Here is a 13,791-nt window from a genome sequence, read left to right as displayed (position 1 = left end):
CAAGCGTCGGGAAAATTACAGGTGATACGAAGCTTTCCATTCTCCCATGATACGGGCTTCCGAGAGCCCTTGGATCTGAGATCGAACGGTTGCATGGCGTGATTCTAGACCTATGGGTGAATATCCTATCCTGGAGGGTTATTCTGCAAATTTTCAGCAACTTAGCATGCGACCGTTCGATCTCAGATCCAAGGGCTGCGAGCAGCCCGTATCATGGTCGCGCCTACCACGACCGTCGCCTCGCTCGCGCGGTCGCGCACTTGGAGATTTAACACGGTGCGTTAGGCTATCTGATGTTGGCATGTCATACATAGTCATCACTTAGTCACTCATACAACAAGGTTAGCTATAAGGTTGGCTATAAGAGTATTTTTTGTTTACTTCTCTCTATCTCTTTCTTCGTAGTATTTATTGTATTTGCCAAGGAGTGACCTCTTCCAATGAAATGGTGCTTAGATGAGGTGCTATGGGCATTAAATGGCTTAGCAACTCAAGTCCCCAATGCATAGGTGCTTAGTTTTTTGTTGCTAAGTTTGCTTCATCTAGGTACACGCGCTTATCACCATTTCTTCCTGGGGTCACCAAACTAGTCTCTCTCTTCTTAATTAACTTGCCACATCAGACTTTATGCCTATGTGGCAGGCTTAGCACCTATAGGATCAAGTACAATAGTGGGCTATAAGCCCGCTTTACATGGCATTTTTGCATATGTGGGGGAAAGAGGCAAGGAAATAGTGGAGGAGTGGGCTCTCAAGCAAGAGCCAGCCTCTACATGGTGGAGCATCGGGAGAGGCACCTGTATGGAGGTGGTCAGGAATCGGGAGACTCACGCCGGTCGTAGCGCCGCAGTTAAAATGATAATGGCAAGTCAAATCACCGGGCCCCACCTATCCAGAAGTAACTCGCTGTCAAATCACACAGCCCTACGTTTGCAGCAGCCTACTCCCTCATCTTCTCGCGTCTCTGTCGAACCGACTAGGCGGAACTGCCCCGCCTACCGTGCGGGAAAAGCCCCGCCCCCGACTTTTAAATAGTACATTATACTAATTTTGTGTCCATGGATTGCGCCATGGAGCAAAGCCTAAAGAAAATGGCGGTACACACGTACGGAGTATACAGCACGCCCGTCGCGTTCGCGTTGCACCCCAGACGGTCGGTTGGTCTGGCACGCCACTCTCCGAATGGAACGCGCGTCATATTGCGTTTGCACACACATTTTTTCTTGTCATGTGGCATTTTTTCGTGTTATATGTTATAATCCGGTGCTTCAGATCAAAATGACGACAACTGCGCCTCCGGGGCACGTGCATAAAGACTTCTCGATAGTCATTGCCGAGGTCAAGCCGGCTCCGGCAGGTAGACAAAAGAAAACTAGTACTCCACTATATAGGCAGGAGCCTCCGCGCTTGCTTGCTAGTGTTGCTCTCTTCACACTGTCTCGTCCTCTCTAGATCTAAACACGATAGCGGTGGCCACACTCTCTCTCTCTACTCACCGCTGGTCATAGATCCAGCCGGATCCTCTCCGCCGGGGAAGGTGAGAAGGTGCAACGTTCACGCGGTCGTCCTCGGCGATGGCTCTTACCCACTGCCGGCGCGTCTCGATCAGCGTGCCTTGCCGTTCTCTCCCAAGCATCGCCGGCGAGGGAGGGCCTCCCACCCCTTCTTCCTCGCTGCCATAGTGTGGGCAGATCCGGCCTCCCGCCGCCCACCTAGCGACATCCCGGCGACCCTCAGGTATAACTTCCTTCGAAACCGGCCTTGCTCTACTTCCCGAGCTCCTGACGTCGCTGCATTTGTATCTTTTACTATTTCTCAGGCCCCCTCGTGTAGATAGGATCGATCGGCTGTTCGAAAACCACCTAAACTTTTACTGTTAAGAGGTAAAACTAGTTCATGCACTCGAATCTAGTAGTACTTGGTTCAAACAAGGAAGAAAGGGGGTGGGGTGGGGGAGGATTTGTTACCTGAATCTAGGACTTGGTCGAAAGAGGAAATAATGGGGGCGAAAAGTAGCAGAGACTGGCTATCTAACTGGTCTCTAGGTCTAATAGGGAAATAAAGGGAACGTAGTACAAACTCAATATAAACCCGATCTATTGGTTGAAAAAGGAAAGAAAGTGGGGACTAGGGGACAAGTCAACAGAGTAAGTCCAGCACTAGATTTGCTAGCCTCACACAGTATAAGGTGGCTATATACCGAACAAAAATGGGACCAACCCAGATATCCTCTTCTGATGTTTGTTGCCCCGAGCCGCTCTTATGTAATGCCACTGGTAAAATGTAGCAGTCGCACTGTTAAAAGTAAGGACACGTTAAACCAATGTTCTTTTCAATGTAATGCCTCCAGTAATATGAATCAATGGCACTTTTTTCATGTCCTGCTAAATTTCCCATTAAGATAAGTTGCTTCTTTTTGTTAGAGATGCAATTGTCCTGGTCCGCCTACTCTCCAGGAGCTTCACGACCAACCTTGATGTTGCTCAATTTTATTGCAACTAATGAAGAAGAAGCTCTGTGGGTTTCGTTTTCTGATGGAAATGGAACCGGGGCTGGAGCCCTTTTCTTAAAAAAAAAAGAAGAAGAAGCTGCTAGCTCATGGGACATTGCTTCATTTTAGGTGAACTGCACCAAAAGGTCCCATGAATTGAATCATCCATGTTGGCGATTGGTGTCATCCCTTCTACGATGGCGTTAACTGCAGATATGGTTCCCATCACGAGGTATGTTCCTTTTTGGTCTGACCATTTGCCAAAGATCATGCATGTTGATCCTACTCTTGTGCTACTGTTTTTGCACTGCCATGATAAAGCAGTAATGTTATTATTTTGCACCTTAATCTAGTGGCACTATTAATTTGAGGCAATGTTTTGGCACCGCTAGTGCCATTGTTTTTTTATATATTGAAAGAGGGGGTTCCCTCCGATTTCATTAAAGAAACCCAACCACAGAGAACCATTATCCGACAACATCTCAGTGTAAACGGGCAGTTATGCAACTACTACTAGAACGGACTGAGTACTAGCAGGAGACAAGTTCGCCACATAAGCTAGGCAGGTAGGGGGACGCGGCACCAGCTCGACCAAGTTTGGATTACAACCCAAATGCTACCACAGAAACATCAGGGGGGAGATAGGGACTGAAAGAGCCAGCTTCAGCATCCCAGTCTAAGCACCCCCGGCCTTCATCCTAGCGACGCACGGTACACCTCCTTTGCCACCTGCTCGACCCTAGTGTCACTGATAAAATGAAGTAATAATAAAGTTAAAATAGAGCGAGTGTCCTCTCTATCATTTCATTTCTAATGTAGATAAAGAAAGTGCTTCTCTTTGTTAATGTATGTTTCATCAACTAGTCCCATTGTTAATGTTTAAGCATTTCTGCAAACTGGGGTGCTTAATTTTAGTTGATCTCCACAAAAATAGAGATTTGAATGTCTCAAGGCCCCTCCTTGTACTACCGTTGTACACTGATGTTCATCACTCGCAGAAGGTGTATCGGGAGACTTGGGTCGATTTCCAGTATGATGTAATATTTTCTTCTATTTATTAGTGTATGTTTCATCAACTAGTGCCACTATAATGTAATCACGCCTTTTCATTATCTGTGCAAACAGGGTTATTCAGCTGCATTTTGGTGGAACTGCACAAATGTACGGATGGAACCGGCATATATGCAGAGTGCGAGGTGCCAAGTAAAAATTACCGACACCAACCCTGCTCCATCTAAGCATTGGCATCCACCACCATCAGTGGGATGTGTGGCGCTCACTGTGGACGGATCTTTCTCGGCAGCAAATCCTCTAACCAAATACTAGTAGCTTAGACTTAAAAAAAATACTAGTAGCTTATATTGGGAGTTTTCTAGGGGTGTACTCTTTTCTGAAAGAAGCACCAATCTATTTTTCTTTATTTGTACACAGTGTCACAACTTTGACCCAAAGGTCCAGAGCTATTTTAGGGTGATTGGCGTAGTACTCGGAGACTGATTGTAAGCATGATTTTTATTAGTTGTCACACTGATTGTAAGCATGAGCAGATGGAAGATTAGGTTAGTGTGAAGCTTACCTTAAACCCTACCGACGCTGTTGAAACGAGGCGAGCGTCGAGGGAACCATGTAGAACGGCGGGGAAGCGACGTCGCGCCATCTGGCCTCCTCTTGCGGTGGGAGAACGAATACTCCTGTGGCTCCGACTGGCTCTGCACCCTCACGAACGGCACACCGTACTCGATCGATTCGTTATCCTCTAGGTGCTCGACCTTTGACCTGTACGCCCACCACCTCCGCCTGAATTTCGCCTCGGGCGAATCTGTCTGCTCCATCGCCTAGAGGAGATACTTGATGAACTCGAAGGACTGCGGCGTGACTGCCGCCGAGGAGTACCTCGCCGCCCTCATCGCCGTCGTCTCGCTCTTTCGCATACATTGCCACATGGCCCTCACCGTCCTCGAAATCTCCCACTCATTGTCAAACCAAGTAAGGATCTCCTTCAACCTGGCTAACTTTGCCTGGTCGCCGCCGGCGATCTGCTTGATTCGCTGCTGCATCCCCTCCATAGATGTCCTTCTGAGTGGTCCGGTGCTAGCTTTGGAAGATGGGAGGAGAGACGGTGGTCTTGCAATAGAGAAGAGGGAGAGGCGAGACGGTGGTTTTGGAATGGAGATGATGGAGAGGAGAGGGGTGGTTTTGAAATGGAGAAGAGGGAGAGGCGAGACGGTGGTTTTGGAATGGAGATGATGGAGAGGAGACGTTCCCCTGCCTTTCGGTCGCTGGCAGGTGGGCCCCGCGCTTGGTGGGACCCATTTGTCAGTGTCTCAATGGCAGGATGGGCTACGTCAGGGGATCCTCGTCTGAGGAGAGAGAAGGTGGTTTTGTAATGGAGAAGAGGGAGAGGTGAGACGGTGGTTTTGGAATGGAGATGATGTGGTTTTGCAATGGAGAAGAGGGAGAGGAGCGTGCGGCAGCGATTTAGGATTGGACGAGAGGGCCGGCGCGCTGTGACTGGATCAAAATCAAAATCAATTTACCCTTCAATTAAGAAAGCGGCCCCACATTAACTAGTCTCCCTTTTATTCTGGGTCATAATTGACCATGATTTTCGCAAATAAAATATATGTTATACGTTGCAAAAATAATATAATTTGAAAGTACATTCAGAGACGAACCAAACGATACAATTTTTGGTGATATGCATTCACATTTTGCTTGTCAAATATAGTACGTGGTCAAACTTTGATCCAAAATACGCAAAACAAAAAATTACTTCCAAGACCAGCGCTGCTCTTCCGCTCTTCTCCTCTTAAACCACCGCCGCTCCTCTCCTGTTCCAATCTAAATCCAGCGCCGCTCCTCTCCTCTTCCATTTCAAAACCACCGCCCCTCCTCTCCTGTTCCAATCCAAAACCAGCGTCGCTCCTCTCCCGTTCTAAACCAAAACCAGCGCTGCTCCTCTCCTCTTCCATTAAAAACCACCGCCGGCGAGTGAAGGTGTTGCGCAGAAGTAGATCGATGGAGGAGTACAACCGATACGTGAGGATCGCAGACGGCGACCCTGTGAAGCTAGCTAGGATGTTGGAGATACAGTCTTGGTTTGACAACAAGGACCAACTAGCGGCGACGGCGACATCCATGGCCAAATATCTGCAATAGAGCGAAAAGGTGGCGATACTCCCGGAAGGAGTCGCACGGGAGTACATAGAGCTGCTCCTCTGGGCCATGGAGCAAACAGATTCACCGAATCCGATCGTGAGGGAGCGGTGGTGGGAGTATCGATCCCAGATGGAGCATCCACCAGAGATTGAAGGATCGAGCATCTACAGGGTGCCGTTTGCGAGGGTGTCATGTAGAGCGAGCCGGTGGAGTCTTCGTCGACCGAACCCAACTGCAAGAGGAGAAAAACAGTTGGCCCGACGACGCTTCCCCGCCATCCTCTCCCTCACCGTTCACATTGTCTCACGGGGCGGCTGTCTGCCGCCGAGGAATAGGAGGGATTCCCCCCCCCCCCAAAGACCAATAGTCGGGCAGGTTGTGAATTGTCAGGAGGAGCTTAGGGTTGTTAGTATTTGCAGGTTGTGAATTGTGTTTTGTGTTGTGTATTTTGAGAGTACTTTCAGATATGAATGTCTTTTGAATTTAAGATTTGCAGTATTGAGCATATGAAGTATTTTATGAATTCTAGAGATCTATTTTTAGCACTTAAAAAATGTAGTTTCATAGGAGTATAAAAGTGCAGACAATGTGATTCTCAGAGAAGAAACTGCAAGTTTCAGTTTCAGATAAGAAACTCCAAGTTCAGTTTCAGATAAGAAACTGCAACTTTCAGAGGTAGAGCATTTATATTAACACGGCCTTTTCAAACAGTGTTAACATCATGCTGGAAGTTTTATTCATGGTCGAAACTGGAACTACCAGCCAGTTAACATCATGCTGATCAACATTCATGCATAGCACATCTTCATATGATGCACAGTCAAAAAGATATGCTATTTTCAAGATGCCCACACAATGTCGAGTGTGCGAAAAACAGAAAAAACAAGGGACGAAGTTTTGGCAAGTGTTGGACGTGGTGTGCGTAGATGACAATTGGGACCCACATGTCAATAAAGGCAGAGGCAAAAAATTTGGAGATATTTTCTATGCACAGGTGGAATCGAACCCGGGCGGAACAGCTGTTGGGTAGTGTCACTCGGCCACTAGGCTAGTTCAGTTGTTTCGTTACTAATAAGGCACTTCCTCAGGTGGTCGGATCTCCTCCTGCGCCTTTGTGCGCTCGCCGCGACGCCGCTGTCTGCCGTTGTGAACATGCTGAACAAACGAGAGGAATCTGGAGAGGACTGTACATGGAGAGGCGGACAGTCGGGACCCACCAGGTCTATGGCCGTATGCAACCAAGTGCCTCATCGAAAAAATACTTCCTCCTAATGCTATACTGACGTTGGGGCCCACGGGTTTGTCAACATAGTTATATTTTTTTAGGTGCTTCAACGTAGTTACTATAGGAGATAAATTCACAACGAAGCCGGGCAGCAAGTATCAGTTGGGTTTTGGGTTGCCCCGTCTAGGCTTTCTTTTTTAACATGCGCAACCCACGACCTCGGATGGGAGGTCCATAGGCATGTTTGTATTTTCTTGAGGGCCGTCATGTATCGACCGGCCTATGGACCTCCCATCCGAGGTTTTATTTTTCCTGAAACATTGGCAACCCAATTTATGTATTTTTTTTGAAGAAAACGCAGAGGTATGTTCTATTTTTCTATATAAGAATAGGAACGCCTGGTCCAACTTATGTTTCCCTTCTAACTATATTATATATGTTTAAATTATTTTATATGTTATTATATATTATTGTTATTGTCATCATATATTTAACAGATACTTACATATGTAAGAAAACAATATCCCACATCTTATTAACTTATAAAAATAATTTCTTAACAATAAAATCCTGGATATTTTTTGGCAACGAAAATCCTGGTGATTGTGTACAAAAGCTTGGTAAGATTTAAAGACCAATGTAATAATAAATCATTTATTATTTAAATATATATATATATATATAACAAAATGCTCAGTCCCTGTTTATTTTTTGATAACATTGCTGCGCCCACCCCAACATTATAATTAGAATAAGCCCAACAAAATCGTGTATTTCGAGAAAGTGCAAATGGCATGTAATTTTTTAGGAAAAACATAAATGGGCCGCATGGACGCTACATTATTTGTTCACCCAGCCCAGCTAATGGACTGTAATTAGAAAAAAAATAGATCAATTGGACTTCAAATTCTACCCCGCAAAAAAAAAGACTGTAAATTCTGAAAAAAAATGGGTTGAATACGTGCCACATTTTTTGAGGCTGAAATGTGGGCCAATAGGTCGAAGCCAATGCAAGTCGTTGTCAACTTAGTCAACAAATGATTCTGACATCGTTAGCCGTTGGATTTACATCCAACGACCGGCATCCATCTTCAATCTCTCGTCTTCTTCCTCCAGCGCCGCCGGGACCACCTGCTCCCGCCTCCTGCTGCTAGCAGCTCTGCTTAGCACGCTTCGCTGTGAAGCGCTACTCCACCGTTGGCCAGGCCATCCCTCCACCCCTCCACACCTCCTGTTCTTCTCCACCGACTACCAAACCACACCGCACCAGAACCAGTTAACCCTCGTACACCTCTCCGTCTGCGACTCTACTCCCGCGTCTTCCCATCTCCGGCTCGTTGCTGTCCGGGGCCTCGCCGTCGTCCACCACCTTGGATGCGCTCGGCGAGGAGTGGTCAACGTGGTCAACGAACGATACCATCGGAAGTAGACTGTGCGTGGAGAGGCTGACAGCTGGGTCCACGGCCGCACGCAAGGAAATGCCTCCTTATTATGCGCAAAATAATGATTCCTCCACCTGACAGCTGGGACCCACCGGAAGGGCCTCTGTATTTCGCGAAAAACGTTCCCACCGCTGACAGGTCGGACCCACCAGCTATATCTTCGCACGCAAGGAAGTGCCTCCTTATTACGCAAAAAAATGAATACCCCCTGCTAGCTGGGACCCACAATAGTGGGAGGCTGACTTGTGGGCCAACTAAGTTGACGGGGACGGAGGGCTTTGTTAACTTAGTCAATATGAACGATTCTAGCTCCAGTGACCGTACGATGTCCATCCAACGGCCGTAGTGCTTCTTCAACCTCTAGTCTTCTTGCTCCAGCCGCCCAAAGCAGCGCCGGTCGTGCCGCATGCTCCTGCCTCCCGTGGCCGGCTGTGCTGCCGCGGAGGCCTCACCGCCCCCTACTATTCCCACCGCTGGCCAGGCCCTGCGGCGACGACAGCCTCACACCGCAGCCGAACCAGTGAACCCTCGTACTCCTCTCCGCGCGGGCTTTCACTGTCACGTCTTCACCGGCTCCGCGTCGTCCCCTTCCTAGGCCTCGCCGTCGTCCACCGCCCTGGTGCTCTCGGCGCGGCGTGGTCAACGTGGTCAAGGAACGGCTTCCATCGGACGTGGACTGTACGTGGAGAGGCTGACAGCTGGGTCCACGGCCGCAGCAAGGAAGTGCCTCCTTATTATGCGCAAAATAATTATTCTTCCACCTGACAGCGGGGACCCACCAGACGGGCCACCGTCCAACCAAGTCGCCCAGACACTCTACCGTAACTCGGTGTATCATGTGTAGCTATTAATTATTAATCATGTCCAGTGTATGCAACCAAACACTGTGTAGTGCATCAGCTCAGCCAACGTAGACCAGCAAATGTCAGGGGGAAATTGTTCCCTAATGCAGCCAATCTATGCGCACGCAACCAAACTACTTGCATAACATAGTTTTTAGCCTCCATTTGCTTAGCTAGGCCTAGTTGAGTTTATACCTAGCCATGGGCAGCCCGGCCCAACCATCGGTCTCAAAATCTAGGCCCTTGCCCGACACTGGGCAAGGTCGGGTCGGGCTTTTTCAGACCGGGTCAGCCCGACAATCGTATTTGCAGTTTAAGGAAGAGGCCCGGCCCAAGGCCCGACGGGTTTTTTGCATGATGGGCCAGACTTGGGCTTGATTTTTAGGGCGGCGGCCGGGCCAGGCCAGGCTCGGGCCTAGGTTTCTATGTCAGGCTTTGGTAGTCCTGGCCCGAAGCCCGGCCCGGCCCGACCATCGGGCTCAAAATGTTGTTTGAAAGTTGTACATCATTTTCGTTACTGCTGTTTACTGACTATGACTTGGTGCTCTCCCATCAGTCACTTGTCCTCATGCTCACCTGTACAAGAGTCCCCGTACAGCAAACTGAAATGAATGCTTGCTGCTTATTTCCTTGACTTGGGTGATTTTTTGTCAAAAAAAGTCCCTCGCAGCAACAAATGAAATCCTAACTTAGCTGCCGTCCTTGCCGCAATTAACATTCAGGCAGTACTTTGTTGCTACCATATCTGTCGTTCTGCACGGACATCATCCTATACGGAAACGCCACGTGTCACCGGTAAGTCACCCGTACATGGCACCATGACAGTGTACGTGGCCACACCTCCACCTTCTACGTCCCATGTACTCCATTGTGTTGCAAGTACGCATGGCGATGCTACGTTTCCAGAGAGACAGCTCGCTGATTTTGCACTTCTCTCTTTCGTCTCGGGCTGACCTAAGCATTTCGCTCTCAAGACCGATCGATCATCGATGGCAAAGAGGATCTCCGCGCGTCATAATCTTTGATCCCCCCATGGCTCTGAAAGCTACATCAAACGGCCAACAGAAATGTTGGCTTGCGTCTGAGCGCTTCCCCCACGCCCCATCTTCCATCTACGTCAAGGATCGATGCATACTGTTCGAGGCTTTGTGTTCTTGCACGGCGCTCACGCACACTCGGCGTCATCGAGTCGGGTGGGTGCGAGGTTGGACTTGGCGTTTGCTTCAAGACGGCACCGCACCGGCGAGGGCACGATGGAGGCGGAGTAGTGCTGGCGGCTTCCACCGGTCGACGCATGCATGATCTGACGCTGCCGCGGCAACTGAAAACCCACACACATACGTTGATACATACATACGCGCCCGCGCGCGTGTGGTCAGTCAAGACGGCCAGTTTATCTCAACGACGACGTTTCACCCAAAAAAGCGCACACGCACACCGGTTTGGTTGGTGCAACGGGTCAAGAAACCTTGTGGATTAAACAAGAAGCTGTGGTTGTAGCTGTATAGCTTATCACGTATGACGTACTAACGATGCGGTTTCAGTCACTCATTATCGTCGACGGATACGCTAAATCAAAGACTTGGAAAAAGAGAGAGGGAAAAAATGGCGACTGCTTGGAGGAAAGTGACGACGATGATGCATGTGTGCTACCTCGAGGAGGCTTTCTGCGTAAAGATGTGTGTTTGGGGTATCGTGTGTGCGCCACTTAGCGGATTATGACGGTTTTCATGCGGCTTTTTAGTAATTAACAAAATAATTCTTTTCTGTTTAATTGATGAATGAGACAAATCTTTTGCCTTCGTTTTAAAAAAATCTAATTACCACTACCTTGTTCCTTAATTGGTCAAAGGCAAGTTTCTATGTAGACACGTGACAGCATCGGCTTATGGGCGGCGATCTCTTCTTAAATGCTCATCATTGAGGTGATCTCGTGCTTTCTATGTACTCCGTCCGGTGAAGAGTATACATTTAGAAATTTTAGGACAAATTATGGAGTTGAGTAAAAAATGCATTGGAAATGTGCAAGCCACCATCTCTCTCCTCTTTAATTACCCAACCCCCAATGAGCTAAATGCATGTAGAAATTAAGAAGACCATGTGTATATTGCTATTGGTCTTGATTACCGTGTGATGAGAGAGAAGTATTTTTTTTCTACTTTAAAGTGCATTGAAAAGATAGAAGTACATTTTTTTTGGACAAATTTTAAAGCTAGATGTACACTCTTCATCGGACGGAGGAAGTAGGCAGGTTTGGTCCCAGCAATAGGTTAGTGTTTGAAGGTGAAAAATATGTATGCCATGAAGGATAAGATAGCCGTTGAAACTTTTTTTTTTTAGAAACCGAATCTTTTTTCAAGTCCTATAAAAATGATGATTGCATACAAATTGAGAAAAAAAACAAAAAAAAAACTTGGTCAATGTCTAGTACACTGTTGAGCTCGAATATTTGTTACTTAGCCTTGAACCCAAAGGATTATAAACCCTCCATCTAGCCACGGACCTCCGATACAATCGAGAGCCTACACTCCTTTTAAGTTGCGGGGCACTTGTCATGCGCGTCCACATCCATCCCCGCTCAGCCCAAGAAAAACCATTCGCCGGCCACGGCGACAAGATCCCATTTATACGCACCGCTCGCTCGCTCGCTCTTCACCAGAGGAGAGGCCACATACACACAAGCATCCATCGCCGATCGCATGAGCGTTCCACAAGCAACTCCACCAGATCGATCGATCCCTTGCAGTTGGCTGGAGCAATGCCTTGCTTGGCGCACGGCCGCCACCCCAGGCCTCCGGCCACTAACCACTGCAAGTCTCTTACCTGCCTCATCAGGGAGACCTACGCGCACTGCCATGTCCCCTGCATCGGGATCGCCGGCGCCGGGTGGAGCTCCGGCGACGACAGCGAGGACGACGACGACGACATGCTCAACACGAAACAGGTAACGGCAGAGCGTGATATAGTCATGTTCTTGCTCAATTTACTTGAGGTTGAGGTCATGAGTAACAGCAGAGTAGTATATGTCTGGCGTTGATGCTGCAGGTGATACTCAACGAGATTAGGAACCGGCAGCTGAGGAAGGAGTCGAGGTGCAGCGGGGACTCGCCGGCTCTGTCGGGCGCCTTCATCTGGTTCTTCACCCCGCTCGACCCGAGAAGCGTTCTGGAGAAGGTCTCGAGCCCTGAGAAGCACGTCGTGGCGGGGGAGGAGAAGGGAGAGGCGGAGGCGGAGGCGGGCAGCGACGCCGGCGACGTGGAGAGCGAGGCCTTCTTCTCGGTGAAGAGCTTCTTCACGCGCAGCACGAGCCGGGCGGCGACCGTGGCGTCGTTGACGGACATGGACCCGCCGGCGACGTGGGATGGCTTCCGGGACTGCGAGGGGTGGCCGTTCGGGCTGTGCCGCCGCCCCGCCGTGCCGCCGCTGCCCAGCACGCCGGCCGACTCCTGGAAATGGCGGAAGCAGAGCAGCGGCCGCAGCCTCGCCGCGAGCCCGCGTCCTGCTCACGGTGACAAGATCACAACGAGTTGAGCGGCGGCGCCGCCGTTAACAAGCAAGAACATTATAATTGAGCCGCCCGTGTGTTAGCAGACACACCGACCTGCTTAGACTGGGGTATTTTTCATGTGCTCATAGGTATTTCGTTCAACCTTGCACCAAATACCGGGGAGCACACCAAAATTACGCCCAATCTATATACAGGGTACGAGATGTGTGACGAAGTTGGCAGATTATTCAGGTATCTTTGGCGTCGTTGGTGATTCGAGAGGGCTGTTGTGATTTTGTTGTTCTTCTCCTAGAAGAATTCGTCTGCGTAATCGTAATCCCAGTAACTCAGATGCATGTACTTTCTGATTTCCAGAGCTGCATCAATCATGATATACTTCTTCCACTGTTCATAAATATAAAATGTTTTAAATATTTTAACATGAACTATATGTCCGAACTGAAATGGGGAGCAAACACATTAAAACGTGCCCGTCAAAAAAGTTAAAAACATCTTATATTTGTAAACAGAGGGAGTACTTGCTAGTTCAGTTGTGGTCCCTAAGATGTTTCAGAACAGCAGAAACGGAAAATGGCAACACCTTTGTTGCGAATCTGTTTTCCCACTCCTCGTGTTGTTTCTTCTTCTGTGGATATCTTTCTATCCAAGCTGTTTTTTGTTCCACTTGCACGACGCAATGGGCTAAAGACAGAATTTTGCAGCACCGAATATGTAAAGGCATGACTTGTCAAATGACATGACAGGACCAAAGGGGAAAGAGAACTGGATGCCAAAGCATTGGCATCCGCTGAGCCGCTGGGAGGGACCGGCCGAGCACTCCCGCGCTCCACTGCGGTCGACGTTGTCGACAACGCTGAAGCCTACGGCCATGATGTCTACGGTTGTGATCCGTGGTATACTCAGCACCAATTCTGCGCGAATCGATACGGCATGCCACACAATTTTGCCGCAGATAATGTGTGGGACTGTGCGTAAGTCAGAGAGCCGACGGCCACAGCTTTGATGGCGGAGTACTTGAGGCTTCAGTCAACGAGTGCTTTAAACGAGTAGTAGGACAGTAACAGTTGGAGATCAAGCAGCCCTGGTTACCAAAGATACGCTAGTCAACAAACATGAGATGATCCT

At 48.7% G+C, this 13,791-nt stretch overlaps 1 protein-coding gene across 1 annotated transcript; it reads left to right on the top strand.

Moving 5' to 3' along the window:
* The first annotated feature begins 11,675 nt into the window (after positions 1 to 11,675).
* Positions 11,676 to 13,084, top strand: LOC109763254 (uncharacterized). Its single transcript, XM_020322101.4, has 2 exons — positions 11,676 to 12,102; positions 12,204 to 13,084. Exons 1-2 carry the CDS (start codon positions 11,713 to 11,715, stop codon positions 12,687 to 12,689), a joined length of 876 nt encoding a protein of 291 aa, XP_020177690.2. The 5' UTR covers positions 11,676 to 11,712; the 3' UTR covers positions 12,690 to 13,084.
* Positions 13,085 to 13,791: the final 707 nt, after the last annotated feature.

This window comes from Aegilops tauschii, chromosome 5 (genome assembly GCF_002575655.3).
Source record: "Aegilops tauschii subsp. strangulata cultivar AL8/78 chromosome 5, Aet v6.0, whole genome shotgun sequence".
Classification (NCBI taxonomy): domain Eukaryota; kingdom Viridiplantae; phylum Streptophyta; class Magnoliopsida; order Poales; family Poaceae; genus Aegilops; species Aegilops tauschii.
This window is presented reverse-complemented; position numbering and strand designations above follow the sequence as displayed.

What these genes read in the sequence shown, in the direction of transcription:
- LOC109763254 (XM_020322101.4), top strand. Translation starts at nt 11,713, where the DNA reads ATGCGCGTCCACATCCATCCCCGCTCAGCCCAAGAAAAACCATTCGCC. An exon ending in ACATGCTCAACACGAAACAG is followed by an intron (nt 12,103 to 12,203) that starts GTAACGGCAGAG and finishes TTGATGCTGCAG; the next exon opens with GTGATACTCAACGAGATTAG.